This window comes from Rhyacophila brunnea, unplaced genomic scaffold (assembly GCF_057557595.1).
Source record: "Rhyacophila brunnea isolate RB1 unplaced genomic scaffold, BYU_Rbru_1.0 scaffold_2, whole genome shotgun sequence".
Classification (NCBI taxonomy): Eukaryota; Metazoa; Arthropoda; class Insecta; order Trichoptera; family Rhyacophilidae; genus Rhyacophila; species Rhyacophila brunnea.
In genome coordinates, this window is record NW_028232859.1 from 8,314,458 (window position 1) to 8,338,676 (window position 24,219).

The window sequence follows — 24,219 nt, forward strand, 5'->3', positions numbered from 1 at the left end:
AAAGTGAAGTGATGAGAGAACTGTGCCTGCATGAGTAACTTGGGAGCCAAAAGTGCAGAACTTCCTGCTCACCATCAAACCAACGTTAGTGCCCGGAGTTCCCCTATTCACCCTACCCATCCAAACCACCAAATTACAGTACATAAAAATATTACCACCATTTTTACCTAAATAGTGTTTGAGACACACTGACACAAGACATGACGTATATTATATAATATTATATTGTAGGTAGAGTTTATGACCATTGGGAAAACCGACAATAAAATGTGCAGTGCAATTCAGAGTATAATAAAACATGATTAAGTATTGCATAATATACCAAGTTTTAGCTATCGAATATAATGTAAATGTAAATACCTATTGTAAATGTAAATACCTATTGGAATAAAATAAATGAGTGACTTCCCACTACACACGAAGCGTAAACTGTAAAGCTAGTGTGTTCTTTTAATACTAACGTATATATGCGAAATATGAACCTTAAATTTAAGTAGGTAGTTCAAAGTTAAGGACAGTCCTGCAAACTTATCTGAAGAACGGTCAAAAATGGAACTACGATCGACCGTATGGACGCCATTTTGAAAACGTCATTCGAATATCGGATTCTGTCCAGTTGCGAATCTTGATTGGGTGGTTTTCGACTGTGGCTCCCCCATCCATTATTTAGATAAGTTTGTAGGTCTGTAACTAACTATATAACACATTCAGGTATAGAAAGATGCATGTTGGGTATACAATTAAATAAATTTGTATGTAATATGTACGTATTACATTTTGCCATGGCACAGCTTACCGTGAGATATCTTACCGGAAAAAGATGGCCATATAACATTGGAATCAAAAAATAACGCGTCATTCATGGAGCATTGTAGACAGTATTGTTACAATTTTATTAAATTCAATAAGAGTATTAATTTGATATTGATCGGTATCAAATATCTGATAATAACGCTAACATTATTATCAGATAGTTGATAGGTACGACTTTATACTTCCAAGCACCTACCATACAAATATATACGATATTATGATTGTATTTATAATTTACTTACCTACATATATGTCTCTCTGTGTTTTATTTAGACGTGAATTTGATCTCAACACTATACGGACAATTGCAAACGTACAAATTTTCGGACATGAAGAAATTAAACATCGGACATAACACAATAAGTGTAGATAGACAGGACACATCGCTCGAAAAACAGGCCATCACTGGACAAATCTCATCATCAATATTCAAAAGATATTATAAGACCGAAAAACCAACCAAGAACTTGCTGGGTCGATAAGATAAATGATTAATTTTAGCAGAAGTAAGTAACAACAAAAGATTAACGACAACAAATAGAGGTCTTGATAATAAATTAGCTGAGACTAAACACTAAATTCTATTGGATTTAAGTTTTGTAGTTTTCTATTTGACTCATTTTTTGCTTTCGGCATCTTCAGGCACTGTGTACACACACCAAAAGGTAAATAAACACTGACAACGAATACTAATTGCGTTCTGGTGAGTATACACAGTGCATGAAGATGCCGAAACGTGAAACCCGGGTCGCAAAAAAAACGACTCAAATGGAATAGTACAAAACTTAAACCCATTAGAATTTAAATTCAAATTCCATCAAGTACCTTCGGTCGATATTATTAATAAGTATTATAAACACTAAATGATTTTAAAAAGTATTAACAATTACTTATTCCACTGATTCCACTAGTCTGATTATCATATTAACATACTAGGTTTATATTGAAATTTCAACTCTAAGATAAATACAAATAATGCTTACATAATATTATTAAGAAATATAATTATACAAATTGGTTTCTTATATAATCATTAAATTGAGTCAAAGACTTATGAATGACATTTCAATACATAACAAAAACACAATATGGTAACTATGAATGTTAACTTCAATAATTATTATGTCTTTCGTGTTAGACAAACCGTAAATTAATAATAAATCAAAATTTATTTAACACTGACTATTCTACAGGATATGACGAATTGACAGCTTTTTTCATTGAACTTTTAACAAATCACTGCCAGCGAACATTTTCTATATGGACGGTATTAATAATTTATAAGTGGTAAGCGTTTACAAGTAAGTAAGCAAAATATTTTTTACTTTGTCGGAAACCGGTGCATGAGTCACTCTGAATCTTTTGATAGTCGAAACTGGTCAGTCGAGTGTCGCGATCTCAGAAATTCGATTGTGCAATCAACGGGAGGGCAAGACAGAAACCGCGACCGCTGCCATTTCGTAGAATCAACATCACTAAAAACTTCCCCCTCTGTTTTCCGACAGATGTATTTTACTTAACCACAGTATAGAACAATCTTTCTATAATCCAATACTATAAAAACGTTAAATATACAGCTAATTTAAATTATACTGATTTGGACAGGAAGTGGGAGGAGGCAATTAAAATTGATAATAATATGATTGTTTATTTTTTAATTTTAGATATAGAATGAAGATTGTAAGCGTATCCGCATAACATTTTTTGTAAATGGCTTAACTTATTACAGTTATTTTATAAAACAACATTTTTATCGCTTTTGCCATTTTGTTTGCCTAATTATTAATTTGTCTCTGTTCACAGCACTTCATTCACGTGACAATGACATATGTCTTAACTAATCTTTCTGAAATTATCTACGTAGTACAGTCATATTAGGTTAAAATAACCACTAATCTAGAAATAACTCAAAGGCCCTAAAAGGTAAACTTTCCATATTTTTATGAATAGTATTGATGCCCAATAATAACACACCAAAAATCAACACTTGTCCCTACATGCGGTACTATTAATGCTATTTTGGAAAATGCTCAAGTGTTCACACACAATAGCTATATCAAATGACTTGACTAATCTCTCTGAAATTATCTACTTATCACAGTCATATTAAGTTAAAACAACCCCTAATCTAGAAATAACTCTCATAAAGGCCCTAAAAGGTAGATTTTGCATATTATTATGTATAGTATTAATGCCCAGTAATAACACACCAAAAACCAACACTTGTAACATGCTGTACTATGAATGCTATTTTGGAAAATGTTCATTGTCTTAACATAATCGTCAGTTATATAAATTGAAAATTCAAGTTATAGTATCACAGCGTGATATAGAAATATGCATGTTAGGCACAGCGTGTAATGACAAAAAGAAAATAATTAGATAAGAAAACAAACATGGGTTGGTTAGGCGATTTAATAGTGTTTTCGTAAACTCTAAAACGCTGATGAACAGGGCACATGTAGGATAAGACACTAACCGTGGATAAATCTAGTCATCCTGTTGTGATTAAGAGATATAAAACATCAGATATGTAGACGTCTTAGAGTACATAAATCGAAGAAATAGCAAAATTTTACGAAAGTACGTGGCGATGCAATACAAATGACTGTGAGAACAACAACAACAAAAAACAGCTTGGAGAGGCCGATATCTATTTCATTATGACTATATAACGGAGTAATAAAATAAAACACTACAAAAATTACTTATTTCAATGTGTGTCTATAATAAATATGCACTATATTCTACTATTCGCAGTATACCTATTTGCATATACATAACTTCAAAACACCTCAGATACGATTATATACCCACTATAAAAAATCATATTTGAAAAAAATACAAAACTCGACGGCATTTGAACCCGTATAACCATTGGTATCGCGCCATCTCTGCATGGCAATGCATGCATCTCTATATGCATTAACCAAATATGCTACGAGCCTCCTATCTAATTACGACAATTTAAAGTAGTAGGTCATACATGAAATGCTTATAAAATTGCGTTATTATTGACTATCGGTTTTTGTGTATTAAATCAAGGATTATTAATTACCTTAATTAATAACCGACGCCCGGCTCTCGCCAAATATTTTAGTTGTAACGTCTACTTGAACTTGCTAACAATTTTTAATAAACCATTTCTTTTATTCAATGAATAATTTACAAGATTTTGAAAATGTACAATTCCATACATTGCACATTTATATAACTTAAAAACAAAAAAAATCATATTTATATCTGAGGTGTTTTCAAGTTATGTATGTTCAATATTATATGGAATGTTACATTCTCAAAATTTTGTCAATTACCTACCTATTTGTATAAAATAACGAAAATATTAGGTACTTAATAACTGATAAGTCTGGCTGCGTGATCCGATGTCTCTGAAGGTTTATCTTGCTCGGCAAAATTACGAAATGGTGGGGGCGGTTTCCTAATATGGCGATGATTTGAGCGTCACCAGATCCGGCTCTGATTAGCAGACCAGTCCGCCCACCTCCGACAATGCCGAACTCGAATGTATCCAGTCGATTCCAGTTTGACAACAGCCATCTGATAAAATAACCAATCTAATTCTCTGTCCAATTCACACTTATGTTTTTTATTTTATTAATAGTTTAATAACCTGTGATACAATTTGAAATTATTTAATACTATATTGCGCCTGTCAATCATAGTAATTTATTGTGACTTCTATACTGATTACCTAATGAATAATCCCCATCTGAATTCTATCTTCCAAGTATCTTTTGCAACATCAATTGATCATTTTCTGTTTATAAAATTGCCAATGCAATTATTTTCTTAGCCGCATTGGTATGACCTTCACTTGAATTTTTATTTATTTGTATAACCAAAAACGATATTTTTTCACCAATAAATAAATTTGTGCTTGATAGCCAGATTACCTTTAATAAAAAGAACACTATAAAAACGCAATTTAAAATTGTGTATGTATACAAATATTAATGTATTTACGGCCTCATTGTATTAATAATTTCGGTTTTCTGTCTGAAGTGTGAATTGGGTCTGACAGACGTCATAATTACTTTACATAAGACAGTCTAATTCTGGCTCTGATGTACAGAAGTAAATTTAAACAAATAAGTGAGTTCGAGCTCCGCTGGGCATCGTATTTTTCTTCAAAGATTTTTTCTCGTATGTATATTATCCAAGGTGTTCTCAAATGATGTACAGACCTAAGAACTTATCTGGAGAACGACCAAAAATGGAACTACGAACTACCATATGACGCCATTTTGAAAATTTTATTCAAATGTCAGATTTTTTACAGTTACGAGTCTTGATTGGGTAGTTTTCGATAGTGGCTCCCTCATTCCATTCTTCAGATCAGTTTGTAGGTCTATATGCTATTATTGTCATTTAAATTGAGAATATCAAATACTATGTTCGAACTGAACCGAAACTGAAGAATTAACCAACAAATATACGCTTTTATTTTCTGTCAAAGGACAGATACATATTAAATTGGTAGCAGAATACTACAAAAAAATATTTAAATTATTCATAATAATAATTATGGAAAATTGTGTAATGTTTTACGTTCATAATATCGTCAAAACAAAACAAATATTGGCGGCTATAAACAAGATTTTATAGCTACCATCTTTAAATGCGCATAAATTGTAGGTATATTATTTATATTAAATTAACCACAATGTAAACGTTAAGGAATCACGACCAAGTGTTGTAATACAAAAAAAACATAAGACCCCATTTTAGTCACAGTATAAATTCTTTGATAATATGTAAGTGAGTATATTATATAATTCAATAAACATATTTTTATTCGATTAATAATTCACGAGATTTGAGAATGTAACATTATTTTCTTACATAAAAATACTTTTTAAAGTAATCAAGAATACGATACAGGTTAAACAAAAATTTAACTAAAGTACAGACTATGACTTCGACGTTTAACTGTCTAGTTCCCTTCGCCATTTGCAACTAAACATATTATGGTGGCTATATATTTATATAAGTATAACAAAACGTTTTGACGAGATTTGTTACAAATGATGGTACGGAGCGAACTGCGTCAACGTGCGTCTATCATCTGGACCTATTTCGTACTGTTTTACTCGGCGGTGCAAATGACTGTATAATGTTGTTAAGCTCAATTTAAGTAATTCCAAAAATGCATTGACTTACAAGCGATACCCGTGCGTTATAATGACGATTATAGTACCTACTCGTTATTCCGAATTTATATGCGAATCTTCGACAAAAACATTTCATGATATGAGTCCACCTTATAAATACGTAATTGGTCTCTGCAAAATTTCATTAAATGCATCGTGCCAGTGAAACTACAATTACAAAATATTTAAATTTTCTGTCTACATGGTCACAGTAATTTCATGCCATTAGTTTGAATCCGCAAATTTAATTGCCAGCCGCTGGAAATGTGCAATCTAAAAAAGGTTAAGTATCCAATTTATGTCTCAAAAAAACCTACAACGAAAAGATAAAATAATTAGCATTTTATCTGTTATAACTTTTTATTTTTCTGAAGCATGCTTAGTTGAAAGGCATGCTCTTATTGAGTTAAATGCCTTCAAATTTGCATTAATATTTTAACGAAACATTTTGTAGAGTCGTGTTTATAATATAGATTAAATTACCATTTTCCAACGTTGTAAGATACACTGTTATCCATTCCTCCAACCCATTACGGCATAGCTCTGAATGTAAAACAAGGTATATTTTCTCCAAATGAAGGATTCAAGCCAACATCTCAATTGTTTTACAGTGGGAATAATAATAAAATTATGAAATTCTTCTTCTGGCACTACAACCGGGTGTTGATTTATTTCAGAATCTACCTCCAAGAATCTCTCCCCTGAGCTGTCTCTAAATCCACTCAACTGGCTTGAGTTCGCACCCAACACTACCCATCTATTTTGTCGGTGGTCGTCTAATTCTAGAAGTTGTGATAGAGAATATTCTTGCCTAAGATTCGTCTGATCGAGAAAGAACCTGAAAACTTTCCCCGATATTTTGATAAAATATCGTGATTCTTTGTATTTTAAATGTGATTGACGAAAATTTGATAAATTTTCACCATAAACCTAAAAAAGAAAAGTGCGTCTGGGCAGATGCCTATTTGGTGCTGTTATCTTGACAATGTTATGTTGTGTTGTTTACAGCTATAGTTTTCTTTGAATTTCTCTATGCTTTATCTTACTTCCTGCCATATGAGTGGATGAATGAATTATCTTTGTGTTTTGGTCATACATCAGGTTTCCGATGAATTTATATGATAATAATAATAATATATTTTATACACTCTCCTTGTATGAAATAAAATCATATATATTACAACGTTTTTATTGGCTCGTATTCTTGTTTGTCCGGTGGTTGTTTGTCCACTACAAATCTTGCAATCGATTTTTAACTAACTTCCCGACTAACTAGGCATTTGAAACTTTTAGAATATATCAGAACACGATGCCAATGCATTCTTTTAATACTTTTAGCCATCTTTAAGACGGTACTTCAGTGAAACGGATATTAATTTTCAACTATAGGTGCGACGAAATTATGGACTCGCTGGCAATCGGAAAGCGAACGTCGAGCTGTGAGCACGTCAATTTGTTTCGTGATGGCCACGGGGGTATTAATTCTTAAATCGTGTAAAGATGACTAAAAAACGTTACCCATTTACTTGAAAAAGAAAACATGTCAATGAATATATTATTATTGTTACTAATAGAAAAATAAACAGAACATTAAATATGGACGCATGTTGGATTTATATGACAAATTATATTTCGTTCGGCACGCGTCATTTGCACAATCTGCGCATCGCCTAGCCACGATCTTTTTAGACCATGCCTCAACTGAGGTATAAGCCTTAAGCAGAATTGATTTCATTATCAGTTAATTCTGTTTTGTATAGAAAGTTATTTCCGTAAAAAGAAAATGACTATCATTTGTTGCTAATGGAGTGATCCTAGCAACTAAATTATTAATATATACGTGTGTTACTATGGAAATCAAAATGAAATGTCAAAATGACATTTCAGTATTCTATATGTGTTAGTTTTTTATTTACTTCATATCAAGTACAAGTTTGAGCATAATAATTCAACAGAAAATTTAAAAACGTTATATATAAAAAGTTGTTTTTATCTTGTAATTATTTTTCTTTCTATACACGTAGCGTTCTCTCCATGCTATTTATTTTATCATTACATTATGCATTTTATACACATGACGAAACAATAATCATTTTTCACGAGCACTATGATGAAAATTCAATTTATATGTGTCAGAATAAGTTATGAGGAGTTAACTCAATTTGGTAAAACGAATCGATTGTAGAGGGGTCCTCCCAATTTTAAATTAGTCGCGGCATCTTCAGCCCAGCGAGAATTATTATACCAGGGCCAAACTCATTCTTTCTGTAATCACAGAGAAAGGTAAAATACTTGAGTGAAAATACGATGTTAATGAAAATACGCATAGTTTTGATAATATGCGCAGATTATTTATAACACAATACTCTATAACAGCTATTATATTCTTCGGTGCATTTTTTAAAGTAGGCGAATTTCTAATAACCATTCCTCTATAACCTCTACACCAATAACGAAACTGCTAATATGTGTACATTAAAAAATGTTATATCTCGAAATATAATATTTTAGTTTATATATATATTTATATATATATATATTTAAATTCCGATAAACATAAAGGTATACTTATGTGGTCTTTTGTCAATTTATGACAAGTGCAAATTTGAATGAAATTAATGAATGAGAAATGGTGGAATGAAGATTGGCGCACAAAAAAAACTATTTATTTATTTAGAAAGAGTATTACGGCATACAGCGATTGGCCAATGCGCCATAATACATAATTAAAACAAAATTATAAAAATGACTTACATGAATGAATTACAAAATAATAACCAGTATAACAAGAAAGTAGAAAAGACAGTAGGTATATGCTTATGTAGATATTAGAGTAAAATGGTGAATACAATTATAAATCTAACCTATTTAACACGTCCACAAACATGACATAGTTAATAAAAAAACAAATCAACCTTAATGTTGCCATCAAATAAGTTAATCGCACGATACACAGCATCATTAAACATCTCATCTGTTCTGCGACGAGGTATCACGAAGACCGTAGTATTACGAGTGATATTGGTGGTAACATTAAAATTAATATTTGCCAGCATATACGGATTGTAAATGAACCCACGAAGAAGTAAAAAAAAATGCTTTAATAGAGCAACCACTCTTCAGGTTGACAGGGATTGCATCGATAGCATACCCAAAAGAAAACGAGTCGGAAAATTTATTTTATTATCTTTATCATAAGGAAATAAAAGAGGAAGAAACTATTCCACCAGATAATAATACTAATATAATAATACACCGTCCCACAAATCGGCCATTGAAATTGTAAAATTGAACCGAACTTCAAATTGTAATTCCCGTGATTTCTTCCTGTTTACAAAAATAAAACATTGGGTCAATGGGATGAATTAATATGATGCCCCGCAGTTTGACTGTTTTGACAAAAACTATTTTTCAAATGGTATGTATAGAATTTAAAAACAAGTCACCAGCTCTAATAAAAAGTGACTATGTTAAAAAAAATACTTTGGGGGGAAATGTGTTTTAGTTAATTTTTAACAAATTTATCAAACTGCATGTTATATTTTGAACGTTTTTCTAGTTAGTACTATAGAGAAATATTCATACAGCACGTTATATTCAATTAAAAGTAACGTTACAATTCGATTTGATTCACATAAAACTAAATAAAATTTTAGAATCGTCAGTCAAATCACAAAGTTTTCTATTCAAAAGGCATTGCCACACATCTATATTATATATGCAATTATATTTTCGTATTACTTGAATAAAAATGTCGTTTTGTAAAATAATATAAATACATCGAAACATGTCGTGCTCCGGTGGCTATCATAAAAAAATATACACTCTTGGGGCGGCACTGTTACAAATTCACATTAATTATTTAGAGACGGTAAAAGAGAATAATAAATTTAGGAAGCAATTAACAATACATCATGCTTTCGAATGAGTTGTAATGTAAAAACATGTAGGTATGTAACTTTCCTTCGTTAGGAGCGCATCGCATTCGATTTGATGTAATATAAAAAAAATTTAATGCATTCCGATGTTGTATGAACTTTTTCTCACGCTTTATGAAACTGGTGTTTATTACCACACTTCAATCGAGCCATGAAAATTAATATTGGTTAGAAGACTAAAACAAGTTTTCAAAAACTAACTTTGTACAGGAACTAATACATTAGAATATTAGAAGTTTCTAAGCTAAGACATATTTTTTATTATTTAATATTTAATTTCAGTGGCATGCGATACATTGATGCTGCAGATGCATAGCATCTCTAGTAATAATCGATAAAATACTGGTATTTATTATGCAAATATGCTGTAAATTTTACATAACTTTACTTCTTCTGAATGTTATAAATCATGACCACGATGGCCAAAATTGGGTTATTACATCCAAAACACCACACCCATTTGTGTCATACTGTTATGCTGTAAAAATATTGTACGTCCTTATATATACATATATATTTTAAATGAGAAACCGCCAATCCGCGTTAAATACTTGAGTAATATTGTCATTGCGAGTATTTAAAAAAAATTTACACTCAGATTGTAAAAAATACGTATCTTTTAAAGATTTAGGTACTTTCTGACGAAGCGACTATCTCATTATTTACTTCATAGAAAACCGCCACTGATTGTATATTAATTTCGACTTTATTTCTTTTAATACCACAAAACTGGGTAGTGATAATTAATAGATTGGACCCCGGGCACTAACCTTAGGTTGTTGGTAGGCACTTCGAACAGTGTTTTTTTTCTGGAACGTCGTCGCAAGAGTCACACACACACATACATGGTTTATTTAGGCTGTATCAGAATTTATTTTATGAAAGCTTCGAAGCTAGCTGTCTTCGCATTCGCGCGGCTTTAATGTTGTTAAATCGCCCTATAGCTTGGTATTTATCGTTTGACTGGAGTATTGTGTATCCGAGAAAACATAGAATCTGGGATTGTTTAGCGAGAGTTAACATAGGATTGACGCAAACACTGGATAATATGCAGTACGCACTAACCCAGGGACTTATTTGCTAGTTCGTCCATATTCTACATAAGTATAATGAAACATTAATAAAAATAGTGTGTTTTAAAATTAACACTTTGTGTCGTGCCTGATTTGGAGACATGCATGAGCATTTCTAAAAATAAGTGACTAGTAATAAACACTGCCGTCGATTGAAAGAATCCAATTGAAATAAGCGATCAGGTCACGCGCCCAGGTAAATGTGCATTCTAAAGGCAGTCAGGTGCGTAAGTGCGCTTTTGTTATGCAACGCACGCGCGCAACACCATGTCGCAGTACCCATTGTCTTCAGATGAAGCGAAAGAAGACAATAAATTGCTGAACAGAGTTTTCCTTCCAATAGTAAAACAAAATAAAGAGTGCCTACATAATTATTAAGCTTCACAAATAGTGACTTCATAACTAATTATTTACCTATGATGAAGTCATGCATGGGTGTCTCTCAAATTTTATTTTCTCGATGTACCTACTCATATGACTGCAAATGTTATCAGTATCGTATACCTAATTTTAATTACCTACCATAAATTTAAATTTATTTATTTAGTTACTTATAGTTAACTTCACAAATTACAAATTCAAGACGTTCAAAAACAAAAGTAAAATAGTACATAAATACAAAAATCATGTAATACATGGAAATCCGTCGAATGATCTAAATGTCTTGTTTTAATTTTTTTTTTAAACAACGTCTACGTAAACTCGTTCTCACGTAAATGTAAAATATCATTATCCAAAGCAATCCTGTTGAACACAGTTATCGTCAGGTTAGTTCTGCGCCTTTTGACAACAAACAATTATTGATGTTCCTGATTTCTAAGATAGTTATCAGTGGGGACAGGTCAACACCACCAAGAATGACGCCGCGTATAAGTCGGACAAAGTACCTACGTAAGTTGATATTTTATGTAATATGGTGATGCGTAACCTTCTGGTCGAAGATAGTTAGAAAGCCCAAGTTACGGCGATTAATTCGAGGGCAATAATTGACCGCGGCGGGGAATAAAGTATGGGATTTTACTGTGTGAAAGAAAAATTCTTGTGTGCACATTTAATTAGCTGTACCTATACACGATGTATTCATTTTTTTCTAAATGAGGCACCCCAATCCCTGTTATACAATATTTATTAGTATTCTTCAACGTTGCAGTAAGGAACTGAATTCATTATTTGAATAAGGTTTTGAATCTGTACGCTCGTACAATTATCTGCGAATTAAATTAAACGGGTACGCGGTAGATGGATAGCGTAAATCAGGATTCGCAAACAATCATTATCTCGGATTGAAGGATGTCACTAGACGATATTAGGGATATCAACTAAAACCATTTCCCACCATTTAATCTAGAAGAGACTAGGGCCTAGAGAAAACACCGAAATAAATAGGTATAATTGGTAGCACAAGTTTAAGTTCATAGCACAACCAGTGACGTTGGCGCCGTATGATAGATATTATGGCTCCCTTCACAGTAGCACAAGTCAGACAATGTTGACTCTTTATGATGCGTGTTAAAATACCGACACTGTGTCGATAGGTGGCAAATATTTTCCGACCAACACGTATATAAGCACCACGTGACTACAAATATTTTGAAACTATTGTGAAGAGCCAACATTAGAATTACACTGTACACAACTATACTATATATAGCGATATAACACGTTACAGCAGTGGTTTCCAAACTTTACGTTACTACGCCTCCCTTTTAAAACAATCTAATCTTGGCGCCTCCCCCCCCCCCCCCTTTATTTCATTAAATACATTTTTACACAAAGTGCTTTTTTCTACTAAACGGGCTCGATATATGAATTTCATTGCATCTATTGCAGAAAAATCCGTTTTGCATAAATATGATGTTACGAATGGTTGCAGTACCTACTTGCATTGCTTTTCTTGACAAAGTATTATATTATTCATCAGTTCGATTCAACCAAAATTGAAGGTTTTTGTTTCAATATAGCCAATTTTATTAGTCAGGAAATACACTACAAATAATTATAAAATAAAATTCTACATGTGAATTACATCAATTACACACACCACACAATCACATCAAATTATATCACACATATACATATATTATAAAATACTAATATTCTATAACCGAAACAGCGCCGCGGGTGACTTTTTTTAACTAATATAACGAATTTGTGCTGTGTGTTTATCTCACTTAACTGGTCGATCCGCAACGCCGAGCTCCCAAGCTGGAGCCCTGTCAACACCCCTCTTGTGGGAGCCATGCACAATAGTATAGAAGTGAGGTATAATACAATTAGTCTCAATATCTTCACACAGATTTGCAAATAACCTAACTTTTATAGAACTGTTTTTTACGTAGTTTATAACTAGCTGCCGTTTTATAAACTATCCACTTGCAAACTGCAAACCTGTGGCTACATTATTGTGTTAATTTTTTTTTTTGTAAAAACTCCTCAGGGAGGCGCGCCCCCCAGTTTGGATATCGCTACGTTACAGCATGAATTTAAAGAAGGTTTATCTTTAACATTAAAGCATAAAGAAGCTATTTTAAATCTAAAATCTAACCATTATATCCCGTTTACAAGTGCATGGATTTACAGTTGACAGTAAGTATTATCGCGGCCATAACAAGAAAATGTATGGGTAAACATATATTATCCTGCAGTTGCAAGCTTGCATGCATGAATCAAAAAAGTTTGGAAGCTTCTAGATTTTCATGCGACAGTAGGGATTTTTTTCGATCTGCGCCTGCGCGGTAGAATGATAGTGGCGAACCTGTCGGCAAAAAAAGAACTATGTATACTCATTTTACGGTTAATCGATTTTCACTACCTGTCAAATAGTAATAGTCATAAAATGACAACATTGCGTCTCGCTTATACTTGAAGAATGAGATTGCAGAAGACAGTCAGCAACTGTAAAAAGTTATTGTCACGATAGTTTATATTGTTGCCAGTAAATCCATGCACGTATATAGGCGCTATTATTTCAAGCCATGACATCAGTGTATCAAACCTTCATTCCGAGTTTGTTAAATATAATATAAAATGGCTTTAATGACTGATCCGACTCAAATTCGTATCTCCACAAACAAGTTATTTTATTGTCTTTGATTTGCATTCAATGCGCTTATTATGTATATTAAATACCTAGCAACCCATTTCGAATCCGCAATGTTTATTTTTTTTTTAAAGAAACTTTTATTCTTATGAATTCAGATTGTATCTTTTACGGCTGACCTACACGAAACGTGTATTCAAATTTGAACTGTTGTAAATAAATTCTCAATTCGGTTTTATATTTGACCAGGCATAAATAATAAATTGAAAATATTTCAATATTAATACCTGCTATTTATTTTGACTGACAGATACCATGTGTTGCGAAGCATCTAAATTTATTCATTGGCAATCGATAATACTATTTCATAATCACAGTTGTATAAAAACAATATACACTAATGTTCAATAACATGCATAATAAAGTATGCTTGATTAATCGTATATAAACAAGTGGATTGCAATATATTATATTGTAGCCTAATCAGTTTTATTATTTGTTTGCAATAAGTCAAATATGTAAGATGCCTCAATCAGTTGCGTCTATCCAGTGACGTCAAAATGCCGCCCCATTTTTCATACAGTATTTTTTTATCATCCTTTCATCCAATATCTAAGAAATGTGTTGTATGGATACATTACTAACAAAATATATACCACTAAATCTAATTTAAATACCACATCTACTTCAATAGACAATATTGCCACGAGTCCACGGTTTCAGATACTTTTAAAAATACACCTGACAACTTTCAAAACTCTCGAATGACTGGCAAAAATATTTGGATAAATTAATTTGGTAAGTATATACCTACCTATAACTCAAATGTAATTCGCAAATCTGCACGTACCTATCATTGCTGGTCATCAAGGACTTGACGTCCAAGGACAACGGAAGTAAACTAGACAAAAACACAGTCCTCTTAATCCTTTTATGTTAATTAATACATTTTGTTTCCAACTGGTCAGTTGAATTTTTAATGGAAAGATATTTCCGTTGTTACTAAGTGTACGTAGCCTATATATACCAAATGATTCTCCTCGATTTTCCGTCCTTTGAGTCACTGCGCCTGTGTGACCAACACAATGTGTCCATCGATATTAAAATTATTGTAGTAGAGGCTAGAGAGGAGACAGCTAGAAGATATAATATTATAATATGATCTTTTTTTCTTATTACTTAATCCATTGTATTTAGTAGCAAACTATTAATTCTTGAAGTGTAAACTAAAAATGCCTTTTTTATTAAGTTATATTACATTTTATATTAATTGAGGTGAGTATCAATTTTCACTAACGAAACGATCATAAAATCCGTTAATGTATCACATTACAGGTAGTGTGGTTTGTGGAGCGTCGCTCTCGATATGTCAGCAGCTTTTTATATTAAAAACAACTTTCACTTTTGGGTATCGGTGACCGACGCGGCGGCATCTCGATTGATATTATTATGAGCTTTATTTAATTGCCCTGAAAACCTTAAAATAACACCACTGATATAACGGCCACCATCATAAAGACTCAAGGGTTCCCAACTTCTTCGCAGAAAAACTTTCATCACATTTTAAGATGACATTATTTAAATTTTGAGACACATACCAACTAGTTAGGGTTTGCAATACCAGAACCTATTCAATTATGTATCGATTCTGAAATACCGGTTTCAAACATCCAAAATACCGGTATTTTCAGTATTAAGAAAGCGTACACTTTATGTTTTCCGGAAATGAATGTAATGTTATTTTTTCATTACTACTAGGTACCTACTATTGTACCTATGTTCAATTTAGTGCATACGATTAATGCTGCCAAAATGCATATATATTGATTTAAACCAACAAAAGTAAATAATAATAAAACAAAACCTCTCAAATATACTTATAGAATTAAAATATTTCGAAAAAGAAAATATTATATTCTACAACATCGATAGTAGGTACATCAAACAAATGTTGAATTTGAGAGAAATTTTACTTTATCCGATATTATCCGGTACCCAGTAGTAAAATTAGCAGTTGTAAAATATTATGATCTATACATAATATAATAATCAGCATTATTAATATAGGTAGGTACTTAGGTTAGGTTGCTATAAAATAGTGTTTTAAATAGATTTTAATAACTATAATTATTGATAGGTCCTTATTTTTTTCTATAATATGTTTTGACGAATACCGATATTAATACCGGTATTCAATAAGAAATACCGAAATACCGGTATTGATATATTCATTCGGTAATACAATCCCTACGACCAGTGATAATTTACTCACAAGTTCATGGAAAAATATATTATATAATTTGACATAACACACGACACATAACATATTTTATATGCGTAGATAGAATTTTAATATAGTTTTACATCGCCAATTAATTTTGAAAGACGGTTATAAACGATGGCCCACATTAACGAATGAGACTGAATTTACAATTTATTGTTGGTAAATGGGAGTTTTTATCAAAGGGTAATGTAGTAATTGTTGTAACCGATATATCCTTAAAATGAAATTGATTTTCTTAGTTACTATGACAAAGCCATGTATAATAATTTAGAGCTTCACCAATATATATATATATATATCTTTTAATTATATTCGTTTGCGTTCACAATGTTGTGTTAGGCATAAAGCCCACCAAGAAAGCGCTCGACGCGCTCACTACTGAGTAGGCCCCCTCCCACCCGCGCATTACCCTTCACTTATGTAATAAGCGGCTCAAGCAGCACAAAATAATTATTATTACAGCACCTCTCATAACAAAGCAATAAAAATATTATATTATTTCGGGGCTTGTAATTAATATTCACGATGACATTATTCTACCAGCGAAATATCGGACACGCAATTAAATTAAACAATGAGTTCTCTGTTATTAAATAATGGATTCTCGCCCGTCGATCGACGACGCTTCGAGCAGCGTGATTTTGGTAGCCGTGTTCAATGAATGGACTTCTTTGTATTTTCATTAAATCGTATCGCCGAGAAGCGAAAAACGGTGACTCATGCGGCAGGTGGGGCACAAGGCATCGTCAAGTCCAGTGTGCGCTGGCGTATTTGATTACGTTGTATTTTCGATGATTTACGCGCCACTTGTAGAAATTTTGCGCGAGCGCTGCACTCGCTGCGTCAATGGGCTTTATGCCTTATATTGTCAGTCGACTGGAATATCACTGCGTGATTTGCATAAAAAATGAGTACGTTAACAAACATACGATGATTGTCTATCCGAAAATGCAGATGTAATTTTACGAGATACATAAATATGACAATAAATACGACTGTAAAACAACATAATCTTAATTACTTTTTCATAACGTTGAGTTATAACCATTTAAAAACAAATAAAAATACTGAAAGCTCTCTTTGTTAAAATATCTATACATATATCTAAATATATGATAAACGGTTGACGATAAATTAACCGAAGGCTTAATTTAAAAAAAAAATACATTATTGTTTAACTCCAATGGGTCTATTATATGCACAAGGCGGCTATCGGTGGTTGTTTATCATATTTATTAATTGAGGCGGTTAATTGTTATAATAAGTTAACCGTCTCTAAACTGTCAAAAAGTGCTATGTTTTAACAATCCCTCTCTTGGCTGTGTTAACTTTAGAACGAGATAGACAGTTTAGACGGCTAATTTATTGTAACAATTATAATACCTCAGTACATAAATATGATAAACTACCGTCGATAGCCACTGTGTGTATAGAATAGACCCACAGGACTATTTTACAATTTATTTATTTACGTTATTGTTAATATATTTCTCAGACATGTATGACTATGTAATTCATTTAATACACTATAAATTTGAATTGATCAAAATTATAAATAAACTATTTTTACCTACGCTTCTACCGCCTTATACTTTCCTCTGCATTATTAGTTAGAGATTCATATTTCTCATATCAAGAAAATATTGAAGATTCTTGGCCAATTTTATTTTGTTATTCGAGATAAAAATATTTTTTTTTGTTTACAGTGCTCAACCGTTTTTTTACGATTATCTCAAAATGACGGAATAAGTTAGCATACTTTGAAACTGACAGCATCAGTTGTTCGGGTACGATCATGACTGCTTAATTCAATAGCGATATTGTAACATTTAATTACGCTCAAAAAGATCAGAACTGTGGAAATACAACGTATCAACTATACTTAGTTAGACTGTATGGTAATATAAAAAAGGTAAAGCAGATGTCTACGTTATCATCCGACATCAATCACAGCAAACACATAAACGGAAACTGATCATAGGATGTTTCGCCTCAGTGCAAACAACCAGATAACAACATATCATTTCGCTCCGCGTCTGTAGGAATTATATGGAATCTCTCGACATGAAAATCGATATGGAAATTACGGAGCAAAACAGTCTCATATTTTCTACCTTCGTCCTGCGGCTAACACGATGCAGAGATTTTGAACGTATCTTGCATAATGTAACATGTCTGCATTTCAGTTTTATGATTTGTGACTGACGAGAGTGGTTGAACTCGGTTTCATAATAAAAAATAAATATGTATCGGAAACCAATGGTTACTCAATTTCAAAGACATATAAATTTTATCAGTATATGTGTACCTACTTCTAAACCATATTTTGGTAATTCTACACTTTAGATAATATGATGGTAGTACCGCGTGAACGTTACTCCAATTCATATTAATACTATCAACCGAGGGTACTTGATTGAATTTGAATTTAAATTCTAATTGACTTAAGTTTTGTACTATTTCATTCGAGTTGTTTTTACCCTTGACAGTTGATGCTACCCAAGACCATTGTTTTCCCAGTAATGGGGATTTTACGCATATTTAATGTATTATTAGTGATTAGTTATCCTTTTGAATGTAATATTAGTGATTAGGTATCTAATGATCTATTAAGTAGGGTTTTTAGAACTTCAACTTCACTTCAACTATTTATATTTTTGGTTGTTATATTTTGTGTTGTGATCCTTGATTTAATAGGTAGTTGATAAAGTATTTACCAACTTTATCGTATTAATTTATTATATAAGTTAGAAGTAAGTGTATTCTTTGTCAGTGTGTATTTACCATTGGTGAGTGGGTCGCAAAAAAACGACTCAAATAGAATAGTACAAAACTTAAATCCATTAGAAATAATACTTAATATTACAAAGCTTATTTTTAATTTTCGAAAAAAATATATGTTAGAATCAACAAAATTGTATGATAAACGTGTTACTTAAATGATGCAGATGCATTAAGTTGTTTGGAATTAGAAACTAGTTAGACATCTTTGAGATTTTCGCCGACAAAACGAAATATGTATCTACATACTTGGTGGAATTTCCATATACACACTCTTGTCAAGATAAAAAAGCAATTTATTATTATTACGTTCCTGTAACACTTGAAGACGATGCACCGAACATTATTCACCATTAAACCTGTTATGGATAACAACTTGCCCATTTAAAGCTCGGCGTCTCGCCAACCAATAAATTAACAGATACATTTTAAACCTATTCATTATTCCATAGTATCAGCTACTGGTTCGCAGAGCTGTTTACTAAACCGGAATTGAACTCCGAAACCCTTTAAATCGCATAATTATTTTAGAACCAGAACCAACCAAAACCCCAATGGTATTACCTGTAAAAAATCAAATATAGTTTTCTGTAGTTAGTTTATCGCTTTAAAATGTGCCATTTTTCTATGCATGAGTTTTTCTTCTCTTTTAAAGTTTGTATCAAAATTAGTAGGAGAGACTTTTTTGCATATGTTTATATCTCTCTAAAAGAAGACATTTTTTAGTTTAACATCTTTAATCTTAATACGATTAATTAGTAATATGTCAATTACTTATGTATCTTAAAAAGATATGCATATTTATATGAAATTCTCTTGACTTAAAGGCTTTTTGTTGAGCAAGCATAAGAATTTTGCTGGAATGGGGGAAGAACAAACATTCGCTCGCTTGGTCAAATGCGGCTTTACTAGTTAGATGTAATCGAGTCGACAAAAAGTAGACGCGTATTTTTTTATTTAAAATCACTCACAATTTTTAAAAAAGGAATTCGAAGATTTGAATAAATTAAGAAAAAAAACCCTTGTAATTTTGTTCATTGGAACCGAGACATAAAACAAAATAGGACTCGACTGCTCTGCTCGTTCGTACCCATGCATTAGCTCTCACTTCAGATTAGTAGGTAATCGGATTTAAAATTTAATAAGTACTGGAAATTAATCAATGTAGATTTCTTTGGTAGGTTATCATAATATATATACAAAATTAATACCACATAAGCATAATCCGACCTTTAGTATTGAAATTTTAAATACGAATAAAGTTTTTTTATATTCGAAATAATACATGTACCTACATCTAAAAATAATTTTATTGAACCGTCAAAGAACATGAATAAGCAAAAGATATAATTTAAGTAGGTACTTATTTTTAATATCATTAGTAGACTTTTAATTCAAAAATACCTGCTTGTATATTGAGAGTAAGCCGGTAAAGAAGGTGAACAATTTACATATTTTGGTTACCGTCTAGCAACGTCTGTAATTTCAGTGATAATTATCCACATTAATGAGAGAATGGATATAAATACCTACATAATAATCACATCGGAACTATTAGAAACACTCGATAATGACGACTCCCACCCCCAGTACTTATTATTTAGATAAATAAAATTATACAGAGATTTACAAAAAATAAATTGGAAGCCTACCTTTTTTATGCTTATAAAGTATTTTTTATATATTCTGTAATAAAATTTCAATTTTGTTAGAGATTTTAATAGCTTAGCGAGGATATTGCCATTTATACTGGTCATGTAAGTAAGTAGGACAAAAAACTCATTATTGGTAATATTATGATATGCTGTATATGTTATAATTTGTAACACAAACCCCTGAAATGTCTCTCTCCTCATCACAAAAGGTACCCTAAATGAAGGACTCGACACGCACGTGACTTCTTTTAGGTATTAGTACTTACGGAATTTAGTTTCGTTCGCTCGTTTCGTGTGCGTTTGGGTGACGATGTCCAACTTTCCTCGTTGCTGGCCTGATCAAGTGGTTGGCGACGCGATCTCCACCAGCCGGTCGGCATCATCCGACGTTGCTCAAGAGTTCGCCGCCTGAAAACAATGAATGTTAAAAAAACCATCAATACGACTACATTGTAACAAGTACTTGAATATAACTTAACTAACATTCCAAGTCCAGAGCATAATAAATGGAAAACGTGATATATATTAGCATAATATTGTCACGATTGGTTTCTTCAGAGAAAAAAAAATTAGATTCAACACAATGAGCGGCTTACGCGTCGGTTTATGTTATCGTGGGTCTCAGATTCGAATCATGGGTCTGGTAAATACAGATATTATTTTTTCAATATTTATTTGTAACCAGAGTACGGGCTTGAGCAAGTGACTAACATCCATTTATCATAAAAACAAAAATCTTTTAATATAAAAGAAGTCCGATATGATCCTATTAGGATCGGATATAATCAAAGGGGAAAAAATACATATACTGCGCTTATAAACATACCACATTAGCGCGAGATTTTATAGTTTTTCCACGAAATAAGAAACGAGATGCAACAGGCTTAGTATAAACACAATCGAGAATAGTAACCGTAACAATAATCACATTGGCCCTGTTTAATTCCTGCGCAGTAGAATAAATTGTTCCACTATTGAAGCAAACTCGTATTGTTTACATATAATATATTATTCAGTGGCGGGCTTAAAGACTCTGAGGCATGAGTCATTGATTGATTGTGATAAAAGTATAATAAAAAACCTTGTAAAAATATTCATATAACTCGTTTCTAAAATCACCTCCTGTAATTACAAATAAATATATATTATTAATAATGACAGTGATGACATAATGGTTTATTTTTTTGTACAAAATATATTATGGTATACTTCTGAAATGAATTTGTATGAAATACGCATCGTTTTAAGATTTTGGTATAATTTAATAACTGATTCGAGGCCCTCTGTAAATCTTCTGAGAAATCAATTGCATCGTTTGCGTCAAATAAAATACTACTAAATAAACCATTTCAATTGTTTGATAAGTTAGTAAGAAATAGAATATTGTTATTTTTTTAACTATTTGGAATACAATTTTGTTTAGTTGAGATTGGTTGTTAAATAAAGTTTTTAATTTAGTATGTAGTAATTATTTTCCGCTGAGTTAAACAAAAGTACACAATGTTTATGTTTTTTGCCAAGAAAATAATGGCATAACACAGTTAAATAATATTTAATCTTCCAAGTCGATCGAGTGGAAAGCGATGACATAAGAATCATATTTATCAAATCAAACCATTTCGAAATCATCAGGAAAAGGCTTCGACGGATCGCGGCATAAAATATGATTCGCTGGCAGACAATAATAATAAAATTGTTTACGCTTTCTAGCGGTGCAATTATTATTGTTGGGGCAAAGGCGGGCAGGAATTCACTTCCTGGATGACCATTTTACGACTTCGAATAATTTGATTGTAGACGAAGTCGTATCACGTGTGCCGATGGAAAAGCAATCAATTTTTCTATACGAGCTACAGTTTTGTTTCATACTAATTATCTATCCACAGTAGAGGTGGGAAAACTGCTCGATTTTGAAGAATAAGTATACTTAGTACCAGTATAAAAAAATACTTAATATAGAAACTTGTTACAAAATACTTACTAGTATTTGGGATATTATATAGAGCGTTATAGCTGTATAGGCTATATAGGCGCATCCTCAAAAGTCCTTGGACTGACCGGGTGACAAATGTTGAAGTTCTCAATCGAATAGGGAAGGACCGAGAAGTTCTACGTAGTATCACAAACAGGAAACTACAGTACCTCGGCCACATTATGAGAGGACAAAAATACAGCATTCCCCAACTTGTCATTCAAGGAAAAATCAATGGGAAGCGTAGCAGGGGACGGCGCCGCATTTCGTGGCTTAAGAACCTCCGTGATTGGTACGAGTGCAGCTCCACTGAACTGTTCCAGGTAGCAGACGACAAAGATAATATCGCCTTGATGGTGGCCGACCTCCGCTAGGGGATGGCACAATAAGAAGAAGATAGAGCGTTTGGCGTGCAAAGCTGTGTTGGTGCTTTTTAGAGGCCATTTTTACACAAATTGTTTATATAATTATTATTCATTTACATTTACACAATCACGCATAAAATTTGAATTCAATTTATAAGTTACAATAATTATAACAGTAAAAAATCGATAAACTCGACCTGTCAAAACTAGATCAATTCGTAAATACTTATCAGTCTCATACTCAACTGAAGCTAAAACTAATTCCATATTATTATTACAAAACGAACTTGTCACCATGTCTGTTATTCACTATACCAATTTTACAACTGGGGAGAAAGAGAGAGCAATGACGCCAATGACAATTGAGTGTATCACGGCTCGACATACGTGTATTATGCTATCTCGCTCGCGTGCATTTAATGTCGATAATATTGAAAGGCGAGTCGCGATGATCTCATTGCATGCGTTCGAACAAGTTTCTTGGAACAAGTTTATTGGGCGACACGTACTGAGTATGGGTAGTTGCATGCCGAGACTTGAGTACACAAACAGGTGACAGTATGTCCAACTCACCTCTAATCCAGAGACTGCAGATGAACAACTAGTCTCGTCAATATGCCTGAGACGCATTCTGCAGTTTTCTGGTAATATTGTTCGGCGCGGACCGGATAAACTGGAGATTATGGATAGTCTCCAGGCATTATCCAGGGAAGGCAACCCAGAAGATTAGTGCCAATACGCTGGAGTGACCAAGTGAAGGGGATAACTAGGGACAGCATTAACTCTGCCCTCAGAGAAGCAGAGGATTGAGAGGGGTGGAAAGTTTTGGTCGCTCAAAATATGGCAAAATTCCAAGGTGGTCACGATCCTCAACCATGAGGCAATGAGACAATGAAGAAGATAAGAAGATGTATCTGTAATTTTATTGAACGCAGTGACAGTTTTAGATGCAATGAGATCCAAGACGCTGACAGGTTTGGAGGCCTCATTGCGAAACTATTTCTTATGCGTTGAAATCATTCACAGCGTGTCAAAAATACAGCAAACGATGCCAGATTTTTTTTTATTTTGATACATTTCTTTTTTTATACAATGAACTACAATATTATTATTGTCATTAAAATCAC

General features: G+C 32.5%; 1 protein-coding gene across 2 annotated transcripts in view; it reads right to left on the reverse strand.

Annotated features, from left to right (window-relative positions):
* Positions 1 to 24,219, reverse strand: part of pot (zona pellucida domain protein papillote) — a 115,803-nt gene that overhangs the window by 24,763 nt on the left and 66,821 nt on the right. For both annotated transcript variants that reach the window (XM_085946634.1, XM_085946633.1), the window contains exon 2: positions 21,022 to 21,163. In XM_085946634.1, coding sequence (XP_085802760.1) covers positions 21,022 to 21,138 — 117 coding nt within the window. In that variant the 5' untranslated portion in view covers positions 21,139 to 21,163. The remainder of the gene's footprint in view (positions 1 to 21,021; positions 21,164 to 24,219) is intronic.